The 25,635-nt window shown below is 49.9% G+C and overlaps 3 protein-coding genes across 3 annotated transcripts; 1 reads left to right on the top strand and 2 right to left on the bottom strand.

Moving 5' to 3' along the window:
* Positions 1-3,278: 3,278 nt before the first annotated feature.
* HD556DRAFT_1306309 (uncharacterized protein) lies at positions 3,279-4,498 on the bottom strand (the record flags this gene model as incomplete). The annotated part of the gene is made up of 5 exons (XM_041299899.1): positions 3,279-3,424; positions 3,636-3,714; positions 3,795-3,869; positions 4,356-4,386; positions 4,431-4,498. 5 exons carry the CDS (start codon positions 4,496-4,498, stop codon positions 3,279-3,281), a joined length of 399 nt encoding a protein of 132 aa, XP_041162635.1.
* A 3,503-nt stretch (positions 4,499-8,001) lies between these two features.
* On the bottom strand, positions 8,002-9,534 carry HD556DRAFT_1306308 (uncharacterized protein; the record flags this gene model as incomplete). Its single annotated transcript, XM_041299898.1, is given in 7 exon segments — positions 8,002-8,205; positions 8,471-8,545; positions 8,763-8,824; positions 9,094-9,121; positions 9,247-9,284; positions 9,371-9,482; positions 9,502-9,534. The coding sequence occupies 7 exon segments, from the start codon at positions 9,532-9,534 to the stop codon at positions 8,002-8,004; spliced, it is 552 nt and encodes a 183-aa protein (XP_041162634.1).
* Positions 9,535-12,205: 2,671 nt separating this feature from the next.
* On the top strand, positions 12,206-13,194 carry HD556DRAFT_1306307 (CSNK1A1 protein; the record flags this gene model as incomplete). The annotated part of the gene is made up of 5 exons (XM_041299897.1): positions 12,206-12,234; positions 12,440-12,519; positions 12,578-12,852; positions 12,900-13,154; positions 13,180-13,194. The coding sequence occupies 5 exons, from the start codon at positions 12,206-12,208 to the stop codon at positions 13,192-13,194; spliced, it is 654 nt and encodes a 217-aa protein (XP_041162633.1).
* Between the last annotated feature and the right edge of the window lie 12,441 nt (positions 13,195-25,635).

Genomic DNA, 25,635 nt, shown 5'->3' with positions numbered 1-25,635 from the left:
AACGGTTCGGGTGTGGGTGAAGTCGTGCAGCAGGTCATGCAGGCAGGTGAGAGCGTTCAGGTTGATGCCGCGTAGCCAACATCAGAGTTCCTCTGGTCAGTGAACCAAGGTCACGGTTGTTGACTGCAATTTGCGGGAAAGCTGGTGAAGCTCGTTGTTATCCATCTGAACATGACTTCGGTTTTGATGTCGAACGTTCACAACTCTCTGCTTATTAAGACGAGAAGACTGGTTTGAACACTATCAACGCCCGGGGACGTTGATCATAGCAATATTGCGCAGGCAACATCAAGAGACTCCTGTGTATGTACATATCCCTGATCCCGTCAGTCATGCAACCACTTGTCACTACTGGTGGCGCTTTTCTTGGTAGTGCTGCTACGCGTATGCACAACGTACAGATTCGATGTACCCGCTCAAACGAATTCTACTCGCTGACAAGACGTATATAACAGACCAATGTGCATCGAATTGCCTCAAGATTTGCACCGGACCAACGTAAGTAATTGATCCGATGGTAACACAGCCATTGACATGCGGTGTCAGCAAGGCGCCTGCAACTACAACATGCAAGACTGACCATTACCTTCAATCTGTATCTCTCCCACCCCTCGATTACCGACTTTGCGCAGTGTTTCACTGTCCAGTCTGTCTGTACAACGTGACATCCTTTATCGATCAAGGTCATGCCACACGAGGAGGCCGAGTCGAGCACGTCAGCGAGACAGGGAGAAGTGCCATTGCACTCACCGAAATATTGGACGAGCGCGAGATATTTACCACCATATGGTGCCCAGCACCGCCAGGACGCACTTTGGGAAGGTGAGCAACTACCTTGTGATACCTACCAGCTTATTCAACTAAAATTAGGCGGGAATGAAGCGCTTCCTCCTATGTGGCATCAGTATAAGACGTCGGATGGTGACACACTATATCAAAATGACACGCTCGTAATAGTCTCGTGGAACCAACCTTTACCAGGGGTGCGACTAGGTGAGGGATGAAATTGCGACAAGGAGCGACGAACTCACCATTGAACATAGATTATCCTGGAGATCTCGCTGTCCCCGGATGCGAATGGCACATCTCACCACTTGGTCGGTCCTACTTCGTCGACCACAATACTCAGACCACGTCGTGGAAGAAACCAGAACCAGAACGTCCGGCAGGAAGCTTGATGCCGGAGTGTGTCATTGAGGGTCACTCCAAATGCATATGGAGCCTTGCCTACTTGGGTACCAGTGGCAATCTAATGAGCACTTCTGAGGATAGTTCGATTCGTCAGTGGAAAAGAGATGGAGAACTGGTGGGAAAACCTTTGAATAGCGATGGAGGAGGGATAAGTTCGTTGGTAGTATCCCCAGATGAAACAATGGTCATTTGTGGAAACGCAGATGGCAGACTGCAGCTGTGGAATATAGAGGAGGGCAGCATGATTGGCGACCCGTGGGAGGGGCATGATGATATAGTGAGGTGCCTCGATTGGTCTCGCAATTCCCTGGAGATAGCAAGTGGATCGCAAGACGGCACGATACAACGCTGGAACCCGGATACTGGTCAACAAATAGCACCACCCATAGAGACCAGTCACGGATGGGTCAGAGCCGTCAAATACTCTCCACAAGGCAACAAGTTCATGAGCGGTGGGAACGGTCCGATCTGTGTATGGTCAGAGGACGGGAAGGTGCTTGTCGAAATCAAGGGACATGAAGGTATGGTGACGTCATTGTGTTGGTCGTTGGACGGCGCACACATATTCTCCGGCTCGGGTGATCATACGATCCGAAAATGGCGGGCGATTGATGGACAGGAACTCGTCGTTTTTCGGGGTCACGCCCACTACGTCAGATCCCTCTGTCTTACTCCCAATGAACGCTATATTGTTAGCGCATCATATGACTACTCCATTCGTATCTGGGATCTCAAGACCAATCAAGCAGTTGGAGATCCACTCTTGCATGATGACCGACTCTTGGCTGTTGTCATGTCCCGCGATGGAAAATACATTGCCAGTGCTGGACTAGACAAAAAAATCTATGTATGGAACCTGGAGGCGGCGCTCAAAAACGTTGTGGTGCGTATGTGCTTTGTTGTCCAGTTTTACTTTCTAACGGTTTTTGGCTATCTAGGCAGATGATGGGAATGCAAAGCTCAAGGCAAGTCTTCTCTGCTTCTCTTTCACGCTACATCTAACCTTTTATCAGGGACGTCCAACCCAACCGAGAGTCGTGCGGCAACCAATCGTAAGGAACCTCATCTTTTCTCGTATGTTCCGCTAGATTCTTAATGTCCATCTCCACTTCAAACAATAGGCCATTAACAAAGGCTCGGTGAAATACGTTAGTAGAATCTTTCGTTCTTCAGCTCTTGTTAATCCGACTCTGATACAGGGCAATGATTTCTTCGGCAACGATGCAAATCGCGCAGCTCCGCCTGCAAGTCCATCTTTCCTTCATTGGCGCAGTTTATTTGGTTCCCTCCGGTTCAGCACCCAACCTGCAGATGTGCCCCCACCATCACCTCGCAAGTCCCGGAATTGGAATTTCAACTTATTTTCCGTAGGAAATTTCAGTCACACCGTTGAAGTAGCTCCTGGCCGCAAAAAAGATGTGAGTGTGGCTCGGAATCATGATCTGCATTCTCTGATATAATTAAAAACACGATTGTAGAGATACGCCATTGCCCCTCCCAGCAAGGCAGAAGTGGAGGCAGCTATGCGACGTGCGAACGGAAACCAAACCAACAGTTCAATGCAAACTGGTCAACCTGCAGCGGGGGCACAACCATCTCAAGCACTAGCAGGGGCACAAGGGTCTCAAGCACGACCAACAGAAACACACCAGTCAACCGGTGGGAAGGGAGATGTTTCCTACGAAGTGACCTGCTGCGGATTTTACTTTGGTCGTCGTTCCACTTCGCATCAGTCATGAAATCGTTTAGAAACTCTGGTACTCGAACGATTCTCTTCCCTAGACCTTTCATCTGTGTTTACACATCGAGCATCGTAGATTCCGTCCCATGTACATGCGCAACAACATTGATATATTTTTTCTCTTGATAAGGGATGCGTGATTGCAGCAAGCCTGAGGTTGGCTGTGTAGCTCCCGTGGAGAATATCCGAAAGGCACAGGAGATCAAATACAAACAGTGTGCGAAAGGATACTAATACCGTAGTTTGCACCGGCGCCATTGAATTTCGCTGGTCTATTGGGATATGATGGCGAAGAGCTGCAATGTTGACAGAAAAAGGCACAGCAGAGGGCTCGGGCCTGTACTCATCATTGGAGGCTGGCCGAGAACCAGTAGCATGTGCTAGTGGATGGGCACGAAATGGCGATGTCTGAGTCCAGCATTCGAAAAGCGAATTCGGAAGCGTCAAGCCTGCTGCCAGTGAGCGTGCAAAGCTCAGTGCCGAAGTCGATACCTTAGATATATCCCCTTTGTACAAGTATCTATCAGTAATTCACCCCCAACGTTAAGGAGTTCTCCGCTGTTGCTAGTTGGTCGCCATTTCGGACTCGTAATCCACCAAAGTGACTCTTGACAGATGACATATTTTCGCCTAGCAGTAGAAAAGTCCGTCACCTATAAGCTCTGCCATCGGTTGAAACTTATAAAGTACGAAATACACTTACTGGGATATGCAGGCGAGGACTTGGTTGGCAACTTGAAGACGGGCACGACACCCCATCTACCGTCCGCAAACACAAATTCCTGCGCAAATCCGATACTTGGATCGAAGTCGAACCTACACCCACACCCACGCCCTCTCTGGTCTATCTTCATGCACAAACCTGAGGGTTCAAGTACTCCTTGGCAAACTCTTCGTTCACCTGCTCCTCTTTTCCAAATGTCCCGATAGGCAGGTACTGAGCGAAAAAAAGTATGTTGCCTAACAAGAAATTACTGTTAGTGGCGTGCCATTCAGTCTATGGTGTATCGCCCAGTTCAGCTGCTGTGGTTAGACTGGGATGAGAAATCCGAACCAACGATGACAATGATGAAGGAACATTATGGAAGGCGCATGGAAAGGTTACACTCTTCGTAGCATGCAGCGTCCGCATCCACGTCAGATCACGCCCCACCTTTTCCTTCCTCGCGCGCTGCCTTCATTTGTTCAAATGATTCCAATCTTCGCCAACACCTACGTCGGCTGCTGTGAGCCAAGGAAATCTGATTTCGAGAGAGTAGAGGGCGGGCAAGGGCTTTGGTGGAAAACGGGGCGTCGGCATTCTCCATAACCGTAAGTGTTCCTCGGCGCAGCGAGAAACACAGCCTATTCCTTTCGCGCAGCTTTGGTCACTGTCTGAAGCCGGTGGTCAATTTTCGCTTAGTACAACCTCCCTTGAACTCACTAGCTCCAGGAGCACCACTCTCTTCAGATACCTACGTTGTGAGATTGAGTGCGACCTATATCAGTGTCGACTCACTGTAGAGACCGTACAAGATGCTCGGGATGGGGCGGTCGAGTAGAAGGTTGACTTTTCATTCCAGGCATGATAATTGAATGCTCTGGCGCCGGCTCATCTGAGACAAGTTGGATCGCTGTTTGTTTCAAGGCCAAATTGTAAATGTCCTTGGTCAACAATGGCGCTGTGAAACGACTATACTGCGCACGAGCTCACGCGCTGGCGGCTGAAGGCAAGCAATGGCGTGACCACAGGTTTTTTCGAAATGAAGGAATGGTGGTCACATCATCATTCATGATTTTGACAAGCGAACAATGATCTGCTTACTAAGACGGGAGTTTGGGCACAACAGAAGCAGAACCACCGTGCGGTCCACCATATGGTCTTTGCAATTGCGACTCGGAAGTGGCACCGCATTAATACTGAAATAAGCTTTTCAGAGAAGCTACGTTCGCGCTCACATGTAGATGGAACGTGCATACATGATACCAATCACATAATCAATCCCTCTCCCATGGCCCATCAGTGTCTGAACCGTGACTTGCACACTCAGCACCAGACCAGTGTGCCCTTTCTACACATAGTACGCCTCCGTCCCTCCTCCTATGCTCTTTCTTCAGGTTCTACACGAGAACACGGCCTCGGGCAAATCGGCTTCGCTTCATGGAACCTAATGGTTCGATGAGAACGTGACACTGGTGGGGATGGGCTGCCTGGCTTGTGGTGTCATGACTCATGACAAGATGGTTCTGAACCAGAGTCCGGATACTAGCTGTATGAACGTCCAGCTCGGGGATGTTGATCACAGAAAACATCAAGCAATCCTTGTACATGTCCCTGTTCCCATCAGTTATATAATTACCCATCAGTCCTGACGGTGCTTTGCTCGGGAGCTGCTACGCGCTATGCACAGCGTACGTACAGATTCGATATGTGTACGCACCTGCTCAAACAAATATCATATTATTCCACTCGCTGACGAAATGTACATAACAGATCAATGTACATCAAACTGTCTCAAAATTTGGACCGGACCGAGATCAGTACTTGATCCGATGGTGACACAGCCATGCGATGCCTGCAACTACAGCATGCACGACTGACCCAAATAGCGGTCTCTTCACTACCTTCAACCTGTATCTCTCCCTCCCCTCGATTACTGACTTTGCGCAGTGTTTCTCTGTCCAGTCCGTTTGTACAGTCCAGTATCCTATATCGATCAAGGCCATGTCACACGAAGAGGCCGAGTCGAGCATGTCAACAAGACGGGGAGAAGCGCCATTACACACACCGATATATTGGACGAGCACAAATTATTTGCCACCATATGGTGCACAGCACCGCCAGGATGCACTTTGGGAAGGTGAGCAGCTACCTTGTGATACCCAACAGCTGACTCAATTAGAAGCAGGCGGGAATGAAGCGCTTCCTCCTATGTGGCAACAGTATAAGACGACCTCGGATGGTGCAACACAATATCAAGATGACACGCTCGCAATTTGCTCGTGGAACCGACCTTTGCCAGGAATGCGACTAGGTGAGGGATGAAATTTAAATTGCGAGAAGGAGCGACGAACTCACTGTTGAACATAGATCATCCTGGAGTTCTCGCTGTTCCTGGATGGGAATGGCATATCTCACCACTTGGTCGGTCCTACTTCGTCAACCACAATACTCGGACCACGTCGTTGAAGAAACCAAAGCCGGAATGTCCAGCAGGAAGCTTGATGCCGGAGTATATCATCGAGGGTCACTCTCGATGCATATGGAGCCTTGCCTACTTGGGTACCAGTGGCAATATAATGAGCACGTCCTGGGATAGTTCGATGCGTCAGTGTAAAAGAGACGGAGAGCCAGTGGGACAACCTTTGAATAGCGACGGGGGAGGGATACTTTCGATGGTAGCATCCCCGGATGAAACAATGGTTGTTTGTGGAAGTATAGATGGCAGACTGCGGCTGTGGAATATACAAGAGGGTAGAATGATCGACGATCCGTGGGAGGGGCATAAGGCTGCAGTGAGGTGCCTTGATTGGTCTCGTAATTCGCTGGAGATAGCAAGTGGATCGCAAGACGGCACCATACGACGCTGGAACCAGAATACTGGTCGACAAATAGCGCCACCCATAGAAACCGGTCATGTATGGGTCAGAGTCGTCAAATACTCTCCGCAAGGCGACAAGTTCATGAGCGGTGGGAAAGGTCCGATCTGCATATGGTCAAGGGACGGAAAGCTGCTTGTCGAGATCAAGGGACATGACAGGACGGTGACGTCATTGTGTTGGTCCAAGGACGGCGCACACATCTTCTCCGCATCAGCTGATGACACCATCCGAAAATGGCGGGCTATTGATGGACATGAACTTGTCGTTTTTCGGGGTCATACCAACACCGTCCAATCCCTCTGTCTTACTCCCAATGAAAACTATATTGTTAGCGGATCAAGCGACTGCTCCATTCGCATCTGGGATCTCAAGACCAAGCAGGCAGTCGGAGATCCTCTCTTCCATGATGACGAACTCAGGGCTGTTGCCATGTCCCGCGATGGAAAATACATTGCCAGTGCTGGACTAGACAAAAACATCCATGTATGGAACCTGGAGGCAGCGCTCAAAAACGTTGTGGTATGTATGCGCTTTGTCGTCTAATTTTCCTTCCTAACGATTTTGACCATCTAGGGCGCAGATGATGGGAGTGCAGAGCTCAAGGCAAGTCTTTTCTGCTTCTCTTTCACACTCCATCTCACTTTTTATCAGCAACGTTCAGCTCAACCGAGGGTTGTGCGCCCACCAATCGTGAGCAACCCCACCTTTTCTCATGTCTCGTTAGGCCTTTGACCTCCGTATTGCGTCTAATCAGCAGGCTAAAAAAACTGGACTGGCAAGATATGTCAGTGTACTTTCTTGTTCTTGACCTTTCTCGCCTGACACCAAGACACAGGGCAATGATTTCTTTGGCGACGAATCAGACCACGCGTCTCATCGTGCAGCTCCTCCCGCAAGCCCATCGTCCTTTATTCGTTGGCGTCGTTTGCTTGGTTCCATACATTTTGGCACACGACCTGCAAATGCATCTCGACCAATCGAACGACAGTCCCGACACTGGAATTTCAACTTCAAGTTGTTTTCTAGAGCACATTCCACGCGCACAGTCGATGTCCCTCTTGCTCAAGATGAAAATGTGAGTGGCTCGCCTTTCCTCATCTTCCCTCGCATTAAAACACATTGCAGAGAATCGGTATTGTCCCTGAGTCTGATGCAGAAGCGGCCGCAGCTATGCAACGTACGAACAGCAACCAGGCCGATAGTTCAATGCAATCAGGTCAACCAGCAGGAGCGCAAGCATCTCAAGTACAACCAATCCAAACGAAAGCACAAGGCTCAACTGGCGGAGCGGAAGACTTTGTGTATGAAGGAGTGAACTGCTGTGGATTTTTCTTCGGTCTACGTCGTCCTGCTTCGCATCAGTCATGAAGGATGGAAGACGTGTGGCACACTCACTCAGTTCAGCTCTCTTTCCCCCGCACCTGTTTTCGACTCCTCTCATAATCAATATTCGCTGCCATGACTGTCACCCACGCACTCGGATCCATCTATCTTCGTGCACCTCCTTTGCCTTGCGCTGCTTTTCTCGGGTCCATACCACGTGTTGACAACACCACTGGGGAAGTCGGCCCCATTGTCTGGAATGCAGCTTTTGGTGGTGCAATGGTCTTCTGGGTGGGGAGCTTGATGTTTGCTGGAAAGGCGACCCGTTGAAATGTCGAAGTTGAAATCCGCGCAGCATTGAGTACGTACTGCCCAAATTGTGCACAGATTGTATTTCCATCGATATGAGTCTACTGACTACACGAAACTTACAAATCCGTCTCTGTACGAGGGCGTCTTGTCCGATTTTCACTAGAGTCGATTGTTGGGACTTGTCTCGAGAGCTCTTAGGACCGATGAGTCACTAAACGATTTATAGATCTGCCTGGCAGAACCATTCCTGCCAGTCGAACAAATCGAGAGACTCGTAGGGACGATACACTCCTGCCAGGCTGCCTATCTTCATGCACAAACCTGAGGGTTCAAGTACTCCTTGGCAAACTCTTCGTTCATCTGATCCTCTTCTCCAAATTTCCTGACAGGCAGGTACTGAGCGAAAAAAAAGTATGTTGCCTAACAAGAAATTACTGTTAGTGGCGTGCCATTCAGTCTATGGTGTATCACCCAGTTCAGCTGCTGTGATTACACTGGGATGAGAAATCCGAACCAACGATGACAATGATGAAGTGACACTATGAAAGGCGTATGGAAAGGTTACACTCTTCGTAACCTGCAGCGTCCACATCCACGTCAGATCACGCCCCACCTTTCCCTTCCTCGCGCGCTGCCTTTGTTTGTTCAAATGATTCCAATCTTCGCCAACGTCGGCTGCAGTGAGCCAAGGCAATACTAGTAATCCCGACTTCGAGAGAGTAGAGGCGGGCAAGGGCTTAGGTGGAAAACGGGGCGTCCGCATTCTCCACAACCGTAAGTGTTCCTCGGCACAGCGAGCAACGCAACCTGTTCCTTTCGCGCAGCTTTGGTCACTGTCTGAAGCCGGTGGACCGTTTAGCCAAAGGGACCTTTGAAGCCTTTTCACGGCGACTCCTGGGCTCAGTCAGTCAAAGATATGATAAACTAAGTCATTCAGAACTAACCGGCGGTTTGGTGGTTGTCCTTGTGACGCTAAAGTTCGCCATGGCACAAGCTCATCAATATTACAGTGGCTGCACACGAACTTCTCTCGTGACATGCTGGATTAAGCCCTGTTGTCCTTGTCAGCCTCGCACACAGAAGATTCGAAGACATACTAGTAGACTGATGAATTTGACCATCGCTAGTGCATAATCTTGAGGATCAAACGACACAATTTGCTCAAGCCATCGATAACAGAAAGGTAGCTTGATTTGGAACTGGATACGAGTTACTACTGACATTCTGGCACTAGTACTGATCTGTCGCGGTCGTCTTCTTTTGCCATATTTGGGTGGTGCTGCGACATGGTGCCCGCGACGCCTGCGATGACTGCGACGCCCGCAACAAGGTGCTGCAACACCGTGACTTACTTGCTGGAAATGAACTCGAGCTGTGTAACACATGGTCCTTCAGCATCATAGTATTGCAGACTTGCGTATTGGAATACATACTTCAGTTAGTGATGCCGCAGCTCGACTCGGACCGGTTCGGGCTCGGCTTTTGTCAGTTTGTCAGCAGTTCGGCTCTCCTGGTGAGTTAAGCAGGCTATGCTGTCATATTTATGCATAACCATGGCTAACTACAGGTATTTTGGTTATGCATGGCTGTTGCTAATCCCCAGACCCATGTATTTTATGCATAATGGTGCCTGCACCTCATTGATCCTTCCCACAATATTTCCACACCTCATAGCTTCGCATTTTTGGCCACCTGCCGTGGGAATTACCCCACAACACCCAAAACATTACCCAATATGTTATACCCCACAATTTCAATTTTTCCCACACCCTCCCCACTTCACTGCAGCTTCACCACCACACCACAACAGATCCCCCTTTATATACAAGTAGTTTAGTATATATGTGTACAATATAATATAATAGACTGCTTTTTTTGTTTGTTTGTGTCACTGCTCCTCCTCCAGGAGCAATTCAACATAGGGTAGGGTACAGAACACTTTCGCATTTTTGCCCCTTTGGTGGGGAAGTGTTCTATTATATTCAGAACATGTTTAGGAGTATATATGAAGATATTCCCATCTTTATTTGACCCCCTGAAGTGCCCTACATCAATAGATATAGCACATATGCAAGAAAACACAGAATATGTTCCCATTTAATTATTTCTGGGTGGACAGACTTGGAAAAATGATTCCCAGAATCTATTAAACAATAGTAACAATGTATCAGAAGCCCAGGACCATAGGACAAGACCTTTTTGTGTGGTGCATCCCCCCTCTCCTGGTGGTTCACCTCCTGTGAAAATTTTTCCTGAAGGACCGGACCTCAATTGAGGTGAGGGCTCTATTTCTATGTACACTTGGAGTAGATACATCATATAGCTGGCCCAGGACACACATAGGATCTTGCTACAGGAACAAAAACATAGAAAATCCCACTTTTGATACTTTTGATGTTTTTGAGTGCCTTACTCTTGCATAAATGACCAGTTCTGCTCATATATAATCAGTAGTACATTCCCACATATGTTCTATGCCAAGGATCAGCCCCACATAGGGCGCAAATGTGATATCTGATGTACAGGGGGTATTTCTACTAATAAGAATCCTACATAGTAATCAAGCCTGTGATAAATAATCAGAGACCTGTAATACCTCTCTTATATGTCCCTGATAATGAATCTGAAGTTTTAGAAAGATCCATGAAGGACTGACTGAATGACAAGTAAAATGACATATGTGTGAAAAGTGACAATTGACATCTTTGTACACAAAATCACATTTATATATGGTACAGGTCAGATATTTCATTGAAAATATGTAGGATACATGGTAGACTACTAAAGAACCTATACTACATACTGCCCTGAGGTTGGAGGGTGGTGGAAGGGATGTGGTGTATATCTGAGTTGACTCAGTATTAAAGTCCTACTACTACCCAACTGACCATTTTCGATGTTTTGGGTCTTTGAACTTTCCCACACTCAATTTCTTATCTATTTCACTTCCTCAACACTCAATTCTTGATAGATTATTTTGTAAATGTAGACATATGATACTGAATATATTTGAAATCTACTCCAGGTGTCTGATTATTAAATTTCGATGTTTTGAAAGTATAGGCTCCTTATCAGTAGAAATAGCAAGCATCCACACTAGCTAAATCTTCAGCCTATTTTGAGCTGATCTGTGTCATATAAAGCAAGTATATATGCTATGCTAATGATATATGATCAGGCTGGATTATTTATGCAAGAGTAAGGCACTCAAAAACATCAAAAGTATCAAAAGTGGGATTTTCTATGTTTTTGTTCCTGTAGCAAGATCCTATGTGTGTCCTGGGCCAGCTATATGATGTATCTACTCCAAGTGTACATAGAAATAGAGCCCTCACCTCAATTGAGGTCCGGTCCTTCAGGAAAAATTTTCACAGGAGGTGAACCACCAGGAGAGGGGGGATGCACCACACAAAAAGGTCTTGTCCTATGGTCCTGGGCTTCTGATACATTGTTACTATTGTTTAATAGATTCTGGGAATCATTTTTCCAAGTCTGTCCACCCAGAAATAATTAAATGGGAACATATTCTGTGTTTTCTTGCATATGTGCTATATCTATTGATGTAGGGCACTTCAGGGGGTCAAATAAAGATGGGAATATCTTCATATATACTCCTAAACATGTTCTGAATATAATAGAACACTTCCCCACCAAAGGGGCAAAAATGCGAAAGTGTTCTGTACCCTACCCTATGTTGAATTGCTCCTGGAGGAGGAGCAGTGACACAAACAAACAAAAAAAGCAGTCTATTATATTATATTGTACACATATATACTAAACTACTTGTATATAAAGGGGGATCTGTTGTGGTGTGGTGGTGAAGCTGCAGTGAAGTGGGGAGGGTGTGGGAAAAATTGAAATTGTGGGGTATAACATATTGGGTAATGTTTTGGGTGTTGTGGGGTAATTCCCACGGCAGGTGGCCAAAAATGCGAAGCTATGAGGTGTGGAAATATTGTGGGAAGGATCAATGAGGTGCAGGCACCATTATGCATAAAATACATGGGTCTGGGGATTAGCAACAGCCATGCATAACCAAAATACCTGTAGTTAGCCATGGTTATGCATCACCCTGCCATGAACAGGTGAGTTAAGCTACCTATATCCAGCTCGGTTCAGCTGGATAGCCACACAAGCCGGCTCAAGCCAACGTTTGTTTTCATTACCAATAATCTCATTGCTGACGGTGTTTGGATTCACTTCTTCTCATTCCCTACGCAGTGCACGCGCGTACCCCATCATTCAACCATCTGTTGTTGAATATATTGTATTTGTCCTTACCTATCACAGGCTTCACAGCATGAGTAAAGTCCCAGCTCGAGTTGACGGAAGATTTAGGCTGGGTAACATTCTGGGATCTGGGTCATATGGTACGTAGTTACATGACATTGATATTCAACGCATAGTCTCGCTAAGCCTACTTACTAGCTGTTGTATACCGCGCACAGAACTTCCTCAATGATGATGTAGTTGCCATCAAACTTGAGCCCCTCACCTCTTGCCCATCTTCTGTGGAGCGCGAATACAAAATTCTGAAACGACTTGGAAATGGAGTTGGGATCCCCCGTGTCATTTGGTTCGGTAGGGAGTCGACATATCACGCTTTGGCTCTCGAACTCCTTGGCCCATCATTGCATGATATCTTCAAGGCACGCAACCGAAAATTCAGCCTTCACACTGTTGTGAATATAGGAGACCAGCTGGTACATCACTTTGAGTGGGACATTGCAGATGCTAATATATTTCTCAGCTTTCACGCCTCGAGTACATTCACGGTGATATCAAACCCCAGAACATTTTAGTGGGTCTTGGCGAGTCAACGCAAACTCTCTTTGTTGTCGATTTTGGTATCGCAAAGATGTACTGGAATGCTGCAACCGAAACACATATACCATTTCGCCGGGGCCAACCTCTCACAGGCACTCCTGCCTTCGCTTCAATCAACAACCACTTGGGCTTGGAGCCTGGTCGTCGTGATGACCTCGAGTCGTTTTCATATACATCAGTAAAACCACCGATTCCTTTTCTAGCCTTATGTTCCTTAATGTGCTTTCAAATTTCGTCGCGACGAGTCTAAATCAGCTTACTCCTTGCTTTTTGTACTTTGTTTCCTTACTACTGAAAGCAAAACAAGACGAACAAGTGAAAATTGAGTGACAATGAAATTAAGAATAATAAGGAGTACAGTGTAGATATATTTTAAGAGGCTATGATGCAATTTCGAAAGAGTGATGGTCGGCGTATTTGTTGATGTAGAATCTGCGGAACGAATCATATGTCTGATAATGCTGGAGGTTGGGGGGAATGAATCGACTGCCGTAGACGGGAATAAGGTGAGCAGCGCGGTATATCGAGTCAACATGGATGATGGCAATATGGGGAGCGTTGTTGGCATGGTGAGCGGGCTGCACCATCCACATACCGGTGTCGTCGTCAGGCAACTCTCCGAGAGTGTCGAACCACCGCACAACTGCACATGGATATGTTTCAGCCCTGTAAGTGAAAGAGAAAAATGTCAGTACTCGGGCAACATCCATCCCCCTCATTCCCTCAAGGTCTGGATTTGTATTGACGAAGATGCAGTCATAGCGTGGGTGCTCCTTTCTCCATGCTGGACATGCACGGATGTGCTCGCGGCGCATGCCGCCAATGCCACTGAGATCGCTGGGGGCAAAAAACCTCGAACACGCCGAATTAAAGACACTGATTCGTTCGTCGTATTGTGGACAATCCGCGGGAGGAATTTGCAATGGATCACGAGGGTCGTTCGGATTGAGTTGCGCAAAAAGGAAGCGGGACAACATGTTTGGGAGCTGGGGAATTGACAACTCCAACGCTAATGCAGACACCGTGCGGGCGCGGTTATGTTCTAGTGCACAGTGTGACATTAGTTAGCAAAGATAAACAAGGATTACAACGAGAGGACTTACGAGGAGTCTTCGCCAATTCCACATGTGCTTGGATAACGGTTGGGCCAGTGTCTATTTCAACATCCCCAACATCCTCGTCTTCCCGCACATTCACCTCAGGCTCGGTGTCCTCTCGCAAAGGATTTCCAGGCTCATCGTTTGCAATTCGGATCTGTTCTGTTGTAGAGTTAGTTGTAGCACATCGAATGTAGTATTGTTAAACTCACCTAATGCGTTGATAGCTGCCGAAAGACACGTCCCATCGAGCATCCCGCGGGTTGTGAAGTCAGTTCGTGCTGCCGCTAGTTTGTCGAGGCGCTGGTTAGTGACCAGCATCTGACCAAGTGCCTTGTACCGACTTGAGCGCCGCCAAGGTTCTTTGACTGCTTTGATGTGTTTTGACTCGGTAATTGAGGAACATAGACCGTTTGGCGCACCGAAAAGGCGAACGAGGTGAATGTAGTGCTGGAGGGAGTGTTGACGGGGAAGTGAGAACGTTTCAACGACTTCGGTAGTCTTGAAAATTTCTCGGTACCGGTGGAAACGGTCCAGAGCGTCCTGGATTTTGTCGAGCGTCTTCTCCATGATAATGTTTTGGCGGACGAGGTAACAAAACTCAAGGAATGCGCGGAATGTTTGAACTACCTCTATGGGCACATGTCCCTCGATAGCGGGTAAATATACCTAAAATATCTCTTGTAAAATAACAAATTTAAAATAGAAAAAAACACTTACCTTCATTAATGCCTTGGAGTCATCGCCCGTCCACTGCTTGAATCCGCGTCCTTGAGGGAAGCGTCGAAGTCCAGCAAATGATGGGGTGGCCGCAATTCTAAGTCCAAGTTAGATAGTAGCTGTATGTAATATTGACGTGAATCACATACCTTCGATCAATGTCGTCCATCATACGCTTGGCCGCCGTTTTTCCGTGCGTCTGATGCAAGTACTTCTCGACCCAATCTACAATGTGATCTTTGAATGTACCTTTTATCAACTGATGCAAAAGGTCAGGGGCGATGAGTTCGTGAATGTCCACTCGAGGGAAATCATTCGTGAAAGGCTAAAAGGTATTGTTAATATATTGAAATGAATCAGAAAGTTTGAACTTACGACGAGATCACCAACAATGCCATACTCATCCCATAAGTCACCCAGGGTTGCTTCTTCGACGAGTGCTTCTGTGTGTTCACGGCAGCGCTCACTCGCTGGTTCGTCTAAATTGGTGCGTGGTCCTAGACATCTGTTCAATCATTAGCATAGGTAATCAGTTGAGAGGCGTCATGACACCTACCTAGCACACCAGCCTCGAACAATACAGGCCAATAATACCTGTTCCTCGTAATCGGCAATGTAAGGTCCTAGACCATAGACGACACGCCGGAAATGACCATCACCAAAGCGCACGACTTCGGGCTTGGTCATGCCAGGCCGAAGCCTCTCAAGAATTTTGGCGAGGGACGACTGGAATAATTGGCGCTGAAACTTGCGGAACTTCGGATCAGACGCATGTTCTTTTGTTGCTGTTGAAAGGATTAGTCAGCGATATGGAAGAAAGACACAAAAATAAGGATAACAGGAAGAGCAAGGTGAGAATGCGGTGTAGAGACTCGCGCCTCTCGATGCCGGATATGCGGCCTTCTTACCCATTTAATTCCCTATCTGTATCAGCTCACATCCTAAGGACCAGTCATTCGCGCTCTTGCGCGCGCGCCCTACGTACGCGCCTCACTCGCACATCGCACACGCACGCGCGCCCTTCGCGTGCGCGCTCCATAGGCCTTCGCGCTCCTACCGTCCGTCCCTCTGTCCTTTGTCCTTGCTGATTCACTGGTGCGTTATTTTTATCTCTCTCATTGAATTAACGAACCTTCGGTCCGACCTCCGTGCTTACATACAGAGAGCCTATTTAAACTTAGAATATATTTAGAAGTTGATATGGTTACTCGGTTCGGGAGCGCGCTCGGAAGCGCGCCGCATAGCGTAATCTCCCTTCTTAAATAGAGGGAGGATTCCTTCGGTTCTGGTACTTACTTTCCCCTTATCTTGATATACTGCAAAGTGTAGAGTTCTCCCTCCAATACTAGAAATCTGATTATACTCCTCCACTGTTGACACCTGTGCCCTTGCTACTCTCTTAAGGACTCCTCTCCTTCATCGTTCAAGCGCGCGCCCGCTTACGCGCGTACCCTCCGCATCTCTCGCTCACGCGCGCATCTCGCGCGCCTTCGCATCGCCTACGCGCGCCTTCGCGCGCGTTACTTTCCCGCGTCTACCAGCGCCCGTCTAGTTGACATAGTTTCCCTCCACCTTATTCGCGAGGAACTTCTCTCAGTAGCTGTCCTTTGGGTCGAGTTGTATTCTCGTATCCAGGTCTTGCTGTAGAGCCCCCTTTCTTTTAGTGTTTTCACCCACAGTCAAGATTCCTCACCTTCAACTGGAGCCCACCGCGAGGGACACTTCTGAGACAACCGGTCGGGTACTCAGACCCAACAGTCGTCGCAGAGCTAGAGAAGAAGCCATCGCCGCATTCGACAGAGCAATTGAATCAATTCTACCAGGACCCTTATTCTTTCAACCTGCGCGCGGTCGCTCGCGCAACATCTCAGAACCGCCACGACCAGATCTAGCGCTCTTAGCGCGCGCGCCTAGACAGCCGATATCGCCAGTCACGCCATCACCGGAAGAATCTGTCAAAGAAGAGTCGTCCGACGACTTTGAAGCAATAGATAACCCAAGAAGCCAAGTTCCCGGAGCGTTCCTCCATACGCCCAACCAACCTCCTTTTATTTCTTCTGACCTATCAGCGCTAAGCGCGCTGACCGAACTGACCGATTCTAGCAAAACCCCGCTTAACGCATTAGCATTCCCCGTGCGCGAGAACGCGCCTCCTACAGTGGGAATTCCGAAAATCAAGCAAGAAGTGTTCGAAACCCCGCGCGCGCCGCCTTCAATTCCAGGCGGTATCGTTATAGCAAACCTTCCCTTCGCATACGCGCGCCAAGTGCCAATCAGTCAGAAGACCTCCGCGCCTACAACATCCCAAACGCCTATTATGTCCACCACAAGAACCAGAATGCCCGTCCGTGGGACAACGGACGCGCCTAAATTTGATGGCACCGCGGACGACCTCGCTGACTTTATAGACCTATATGAGCAGCTCGCTGATGAAGTAGGTCTAAATGGACTCGACCGCATCAAAGGCATCATCCGCTACCTTGAGCGCGATGATCGCGAATTATGGGGCGGAATGCCTGAGGCGCAAGTAAGCGATTACGACGCTTTTTTAGACGAGGTCAAAGTAATGTATCCCGGATGGGATGGCAAAAGGCGCTACGCACTTACGGACCTACAAGCCATCGCGCACGAGTATGCTAACAAACCGATGCCTTCTTACCAGGAACTGAGCAGTTACCTGCGCGCATTCAAGAAGATCATGCAACCGCTTTTGGCGGAGGACAGAATCGGGAAAGCCGAGCGCGACCGCACATTCATGGAAGGTATTCCTAAGGACACTCAGGCGCAAATCCGCACGCGCCTCATGATCAAGTTCCCGGACCACTACCCGCAAGATCCATATCCGTTCATGAACGTTTTCGCAGCTGGACAGTTTGTACTACCAGCGAACGCGCCCGCACCAAGCGCAACGGCTAGCGCGCCTAAGGCGGCATCATTCACTAACCTGGTCACAGCTAACACGTCAATGGAATCGCCCGCGCAAGGAACGGTAACCAAGCGCGAATATAAGCGCGAGGCGTCCGCATTCAACGACTGCTCCTTTTGTGGCAGTCTTGAACATTATTATGCTCGTTGCACGGAGAGACAAAGGTACATCGACGCGGGCAAATGTAAGGTTAACGAAGAGACGCGCAAGCTTGTTTTGCCAAATGGCGAGTGGATTCCAGGTCGAGGACTACTCAAGGAACGACTAGACCGACACCACGCGAGCCGCGCTACCTCAGATACGACCGCTAGCGCAAGCACCACAGCAGGGCTGTTCTATCGCGCGTCTGAGGAGATCGACGCGGTAATTGAAGTAGGGTCATCCGCGTTTGTGCACACAGTCGCGCGAACAGAACTTGATGGAGACGATGACACGGTGGACCTCATGACCGAGGCGCTAGCCTACGTAGCCGCGAAGCGCGAGCAGAAGCGCAACACCAAAGGTAAAAACGTCCGCTTTGACGGTGTCGAAGTACCCAGCGAAACCCGCGCGCACCCGAGGCCCGCATCTAGACAAGCCACGGTAGAGGAGGAGATAATCTCCCCCGAAATACAAGCCTCGTCTGACAAAGGTAAAGGAAAGGAGCTAGCGAAAGTTGCGCCGTCAAGCGCGCCAGTAGGCGCAAAGGCGCCCCCCAAAGGAGCGGCGCCATCGTCGTCCGCGCCTTCTCCATCATCATCATCGCCATCTGCGACCGCATCGTCATCAGTATCAGCATCGGTATCACCATCATCGTCATCATCGTCACCAGCACCATCACAATCATCATCGTATCGTTATGCATTCGCGCTCGAGGACAAAGAGGCCGACAAACGCGTTGTCGAGCGTCTTCTCGATTCCAATCTCAACATTCCCGTAAGGGAATTATTAGCTGTATCTCCTGATGTTCGCCAACATTTCCGCGAACTTACGACCAAGAAGCGTGTCACGGTAGGCGCAGTATCAGTACACGAATTATCAGGACACCCCGCGACCGATCAATGGTTAAGGCAATACGAAGACGCGCGCATGCGAAGCGAGGACGGCAGGATCGTCGCGGATCACTTCGCGCCCCTGCGCTGTATCCGCGCGAAGACATCAGAGGGGCGCACTCTCACGTGTGTCCTAGACCAAGGCGCAGAGGTAGTAGTCATGCCAAGAGATGTGTGGAAGGCGCTCGGAGTACCGCTCAGATCAGACCACAGCCTCAACATGGAATCAGTGAACACATCACGCGACGCGACGCTTGGAGTCGTGGAGAATGTTTCGCTTGATTTTGGCGCAGGACCCATGTATTTTCAAGTCCAGGTCATCGAGCGCGCGACCTTCGAGGTTTTGCTAGGGCGCCCGTTTTTTAAGCTTACTTCGTGTCGCACATTTGATCTCCCTGACGGGGAGCAGGATCTTATACTGACAGACCCTAATGCGCGCAAGGAATTGCGCATTCCAACCCTACCTTGGGTCAAGCGTTCGCTCGCAAGAGACGCGAAGTGCGTTAACAACGCGCACTCGCACGCGCTCAAGGAGGAGGAACAGGGTTTTTAAGTATCGATGATCTGCAGCATTCGCGGGGAGACGCCTATTCGCATTCGTTTCCCCAACCATTTTCATTATCGCATCATGTCTCGTCTTCTCGTATTGCGCCTAACGCACCGCGCATCGCGCGCGCTGAAGGCGTTTCTCATTCTATGCTCTTAAGGAGCAACAACGCATCGTCTTTTGTTTCTACGCATCATCTTTCCGCTGGTAGTATTCCGCAGTATTCAGCGCGTTACGCGCATCTAACATCCACACAGACCGCTATAGAGAAGGCGACTATTGACGCCTTCAATTCATGTTATTATTATGATCCCGCCCTTCACACGCTGGTCTACAAACCAGTCGCGAAGAAGGTGCGGACCATGCCTACCACTATGCCAGCAGAGTATAGGGTAGTGCGCCAGTTGCCAGAAGACCCGTTAGCAGGGTTACCAGACTTACCCACCCATCCCCCAGATTTCTCTCCAGGCGCGCGCTTCACGCGCGAGCGCGCAGACAAGCTAGACCTCGACCCAGCAAATTGGCTGTGGCCAGAGGAACTCAAGTTAGTGCGCTGGCTGGTTCGCGTTCACGAACTCGCCTTTGCGTGGGGCGCCTCAGAGCGCGGGCGTCTCAACGAGACCTATTTTCCGCCGTACAAGATTCCGACCATTCCGCACACCCCGTGGTCTCAGCGCAATATTCCGATTCCACCAGCCACCTTAGATGAAGTAGTGCGCATCATCAAGGAAAAGATCTCATCAGGAGTATACGAGCCATCAACGGCCGCGTATCGCTCGCGCTGGTTTTGTGTCGTCAAGAAGGACGGAAAATCCTTGCGCCTAGTTCACGACTTGCAGCCGCTTAACGCGGTAACAATTCGCGACGCCTCGCTTCCTCCCTTTGTCGAACTTCTCGCAGAAGCATTCGCCGGTTACGCAGTGTATGCAATATTGGATTTATATTCAGGTTATGACCAGCGCGCGCTTCATGTAGACTCGCGCGACCTGACAACCTTTGGAACGCCTTTGGGCCCTCACCGGCTGACCACCCTTCCTCAAGGGCATGCTAACGCTGTACAGGTTTACCAAGGCGATACCGCGTTCATCCTGCAACACGAGATTCCAGAGTTCACGTCGCCGTTCGTGGATGACGTCCCAATCAAATCAGTACGAACGCGCTATCAGCGCTGAGGACGGTTCATACGAGACAATACCCGAAAACCCAGGAATCCGGCGCTTCATATGGGAACATTGCATCGTCGTCAATCGCATTCTCCAGCGCTTAGAGAACGTAGGTGCAACCGTCTCCGCGACGAAATTCATTCTAGCTGCGCCCACGGCTATTATCGTCGGGCACAAATGCACGTTTGAAGGGCGCGTACCAGAGGAATCTAAAGTCCAGAAGATACGCGACTGGCCCGAACCAACGAATCAATCGCAAGTGCGCGGATTCTTAGGGACTTGCGGAGTCTTGCGCATATTCATTCGCGACTTCTCGCGCATCGCGCGCCCGCTAATCAATCTTACTAGAAAGGACGCGCCGTTTATATTTGGACCTGAACAGCGTGAAGCCATGCAGATCCTCAAGGACGCAATCCTAGAATCGCCCGCGCTAAGGCGCATCGATTATGATAGCGAACGCGAAGTCATTCTGGCAGTCGATACTTCAAATATTGCTGTCGGATTCATCTTGCTGCAAGTAGGTGAAAACGGGAAGCGCTATCCAAATCGATTTGGCTCCATCGCGCTAAATGACGTGGAGAGGCGCTACTCTCAAGCGAAGCTAGAACTCTTTGGACTCTTCCGCGCGCTACGCGCGGTGCGCGTATACATATTCGGGGTAAAGAATCTGACGGTGGAGGTAGACGCGAAGTATATCAAAGGTATGATCAATAACCCGGACTTGCAACCTAACGCGACCATCAATCGATGGATTGCGGGTATCCTCTTATTTTCGTTCAAACTCGTTCATGTACCCGCGCAAAAGCACAAAGGCGTGGATGGCCTCTCAAGGAGACCACCCGCTGAGGAAGATCCCATTGAGGACGACGATCATGAAGATTGGATTGATCGCGCATACTCATTCGCTATTGCACTGCTGAACGATCGCGCGCGCCGCGTAGCAGGCGTCTCGGCAGACATACGCCATGAAGCGCATCGCACATGTTTCATTTCGCAGAGCGCGCGCGTGCCAGCGTTGCGCGTATATTTCGATGTCGCGCAGACGGAAGAATCGGAGCCTGATATTCCGCGCTCGGACGCAGCGCGCGCGCAAGACGCGCTGATGACCACAATAGAACAGTTCCTTACCTCGCGCGAAAGACCCACTGATGTTTCAGATCAAGAATTCGAAAAGTTCGTCAACAACGCAGCGCGCTACTTCGTCCTGGAAAGCAACCTATGGCGCAGGAGCGACGCATGGCAACATCAGCTCGTGTTGCCTCCAAACAAGCGCTACCGCGTTCTGAAGGAGGCGCATGACGATCTAGGGCACAAGGGTATCTATACGGTCAGCGCGCGCCTACGCCTGCGCTTTTGGTGGCCACACATCATTGAAGATATCAAATGGTACGCGCAAACGTGTCACGAATGCCAAAGTGCGCAAACGCGGAGGTTGCATATTCCTCCAATCGTACCCATACCGGGTGGTCTATTCCGCAAAGCGCACATCGACACTATGAAGATGCCCAGAGCAGGTGGATTTGATACCTTGTGCAAGCGCGATGCGCGCTAACATCGTATCCTGAATGGCGCATGCTGCGCAAAGAGAATACTAACGCGCTAACCGCTTTTATTTTCGAAGAGCTCTTCTGTAGGTGGGGCCCGATCACAGAAATAGTGACGGACAACGCGCCCGCATATAGGCTCGCAGTAGACGAACTCGCGCGCAAATATGGGATCCACCCGATCCGCATCTCGCCATATAATTCTCAGGCAAACGGTATAGTCGAAAGACGACACCGCGATGTCCGGGAGGCCATCATTAAAACCTGCGACGGAGACGATTCCCGCTGGTATCAGGTGGTTCATTCAGTGTTCTGGGCAGAGCGCGTTACCATTCACAAAGCGACGGGCTTATCGCCTTATTTCATGATGCACGGTGTAGAGCCAATATTTCCCTTTGATCTCGCTGAAGCGACGTTCCTCGCGCCCTTACCAAGCCGAGGCGCGTTCACCACTACTGACCTTATAGCATGGCGCGCGCGTCAATTACAGAAGCGCATAGAAGATATTAACGCGATCAGAGACAGAGTAGTCGCGGCGCGCTTCAAGTCGATACGCGATTTTGAGAAGCGCTTCCGCGCGACTATCAAATCGCACGATTTCGAACCCGGCGCCTTAGTGTTGGTACGCAACTCGAGGGTCGAATACGAATTGAGCAAGAAGACGAAGCCGCGCTATTTGGGACCTATGATCGTAGTGCGCCGCACGAAGGGAGGCTCGTATATGCTGGCCGAGTTGGATGGCGCAATCTCAAAACTCCGGTTCGCCGCGTTCCGCGTCATTCCTTACTACCCACGTAGCGGGGAGCGCGTATCAGTAACCCAAATGACTGGAGTGGACGACGAGAGCATCGACGAACTAGAAGCGTACGAAACCGTAGAACCTGAAGAAGACGAGCCTGAGCGCGCGCAAGACGATTAGCGCGCGCAACCAATTCTCACCCGCACATCACCCAATCAATTCGCACATCCACACACTCCTCAAAAACATAAAACAAAAACACAAGATAATACGAAAAACACAAAAAAAATATTCCATGAAGTACATACTCTCAGTTTTACCCCGGGTTTCGTCCGGTGATATCTTTTTCTATCATTCGTCCATATAACGCGCATTGCCTGCACATAAACCCCACAGACTCTAGAATACATCAACGCACCACCGAAACGCTCATATTCCGCAAGTACATACTACTAACTACCATATTTGTATAGCGCGCGCATAATCACCCCCATAGACGTTCACTTTCTAACGCGCGCGCGGCGCCGCGCACCTTTTTCCTTTTTTCTAATTTTCATTCAAACGCGCGCGTCATCGCCTCGGCGCGCGGCGCAACAAGGCAGGGATAGATGAAGGAAGGCGCGCGAAGAAGACAAGACGGGCGCGCACCCCGCAGAAAACCTAGTAAAGTCCATCGCAGTACCTTTATCTCGTCTCGCGCTCGAGCCTTACTTACATACTTATAATCTTAATTTCATAGCCCAGTGAATCAGACGAGGACATGGACATGGACATGGGACAACAAAATCAGGATCTATTGCAAAGGCGCATTGGCGCTTAGGAGAAAAACAGGTTGTATCTAGTTCAGAGAAGCATTGGCGCGCTCCTCCAGGTCAGACCACTCCTGGGACATGGCGAAAAGTTTGTTGGAAAGCGCCAAGAGATCCGCCTGCTGGGCGCGCGCATACTGACGAGTCTTCAAAGCGGACGCGCGCATGAGCGCATTTTCCTCCCTCAAGCGCGCCGTCTCAGCTTGCACCTCTCTCAACTCCTCCTCTGGTCCCTTGTACTTGCCTTTTCCCTTAGGCGCAGAGCCAGATGCCAACGGACCCTCGGCGCGCACAGGGATAACGCGCGAGGTGCGCACAACCTTATCCTCCACAGTGCGCTCATCAATAATCATCACATCTAAACCAGACCCGTCAGAACCATCTTCTTCAACGGCAATAGAGGAGGCAGTCTCCTTGGCAGACTCAGTAACCGTGGGGCGCTTGGGCATAGGCTTGCGTGGACGCGCCTTGGGTCCGTCTGTATTGTTGCGCTTAGCTAATCCCAAAGGCGTCAGTAGCGCGCCAACAGAATCCGACAAGACGCAACTTACAAAAGGAGCAAGCGCGCTTAGAAACGTCACAAGGAGGGCAGCGCCTGCCAGGCGTGCCTCCGCAAACCTGATTCTTGCTGGCGCAGTTGGTGCAGCGAGGCACCGAAGGAACAGACATACGTCCAACCTTGCGCTAATGCGGACGAACATTCAGTAGAGTAGCACACCCACACGACATAGAGAAACGCACCTGCATGGAAGCATCAGTACCAGACGCGTCGGTGGCGCGCCTCGGTACCCGGCGCTTCAGTGGCGCGAACAACGCGCTTGGGAGGCGCCACTGGAACAGTCTCGATCGCCTTTGCTTTCCATCCCTTCACCAGCACCTCAATCTCCTTGTAACCCTTGCGCCCCTGCTTCAGGAGCTCCGCGCTCTTATTGTCCATATCCAGCTCCACGCTCAACGCACCCGCGCGCTCGGAACAGCCGTTCATGGTTGCCTAGGAATGTTAGATCACAAAGGCAAGCCATGTAAGCGCACTCACCAGTACAGAGAGCCACTCGCGCATCCACATCTCTTGATCCTCGAGGAGCTCCGGCTTGAGGTCTGGCGTCACCATGACGCACGCCTCCAATGCGACCAGGGAAGCCGCCCAAGCGCTGACAAGGCGGTCGGTATCGGACTCCGCGCTAGCGTCAGCCATAGGCGCGTCCTCAGGGTGAATTGGCGCCACAGGCTCAGGTTCTGGAGAGGGAGTGGAGTTCAGCATAGCGGCAGTGAAAGGAGGCATGATGGTAATGATAAGAAGGAAGACAAGAGATCGCGAGAACACTTCCATCTCTTATCAACAACCCCATCGATTAGATCAGCGATGCTCGCGATCATCAAAGGAGCGGCCCTACTCTCGCGATCACATGACCCCTGTCTATCACCATTTCTCCAAGTCCAAAATCCCGCGCTATAGCTCTGAGTGGGGACACTCAGAATGTAAGTTCCCAGGAGATGTAGAGACTCGCGCCTCTCGATGCCGGATATGCGGCCTTCTTACCCATTTAATTCCCTATCTGTATCAGCTCACATCCTAAGGACCAGTCATTCGCGCTCTCGCGCGCGCGCCCTACGTACGCGCCTCACTCGCACATCGCACACGCACGCGCGCCCTTCGCGTGCGCTCCATAGGCCTTCGCGCTCCTACCGTCCGTCCCTCTGTCCTTTGTCCTTGCTGATTCACTGGTGCGTTATTTTTATCTCTCTCATTGAATTAACGAACCTTCGGTCCGACCTCCGTGCGCTTACATACAGAGAGTCTATTTAAACTTAGAATATATTTAGAAGTTGATATGGTTACTCGGTTCGGGAGCGCGCTCGGAAGCGCGCCGCATAGCGTAATCTCCCTTCTTAAATAGAGGGAGGATTCCTTCGGTTCTGGTACTTACTTTCCCCTTATCTTGATATACTGCAAAGTGTAGAGTTCTCCCTCCAATACTAGAAATCTGATTATACTCCTCCACTGTTGACACCTGTGCCCTTGCTACTCTCTTAAGGACTCCTCTCCTTCATCGTTCAAGCGCGCGCCGCTTATGCGCGTACC

Source organism: Suillus plorans (assembly GCF_016647745.1).
Source record: "Suillus plorans strain S12 chromosome Unknown HD556scaffold_15, whole genome shotgun sequence".
Classification (NCBI taxonomy): domain Eukaryota; kingdom Fungi; phylum Basidiomycota; class Agaricomycetes; order Boletales; family Suillaceae; genus Suillus; species Suillus plorans.
The sequence above is the reverse complement of the archived record's forward strand: the minus strand, read 5'-3'. Positions and strand labels throughout refer to the sequence as shown.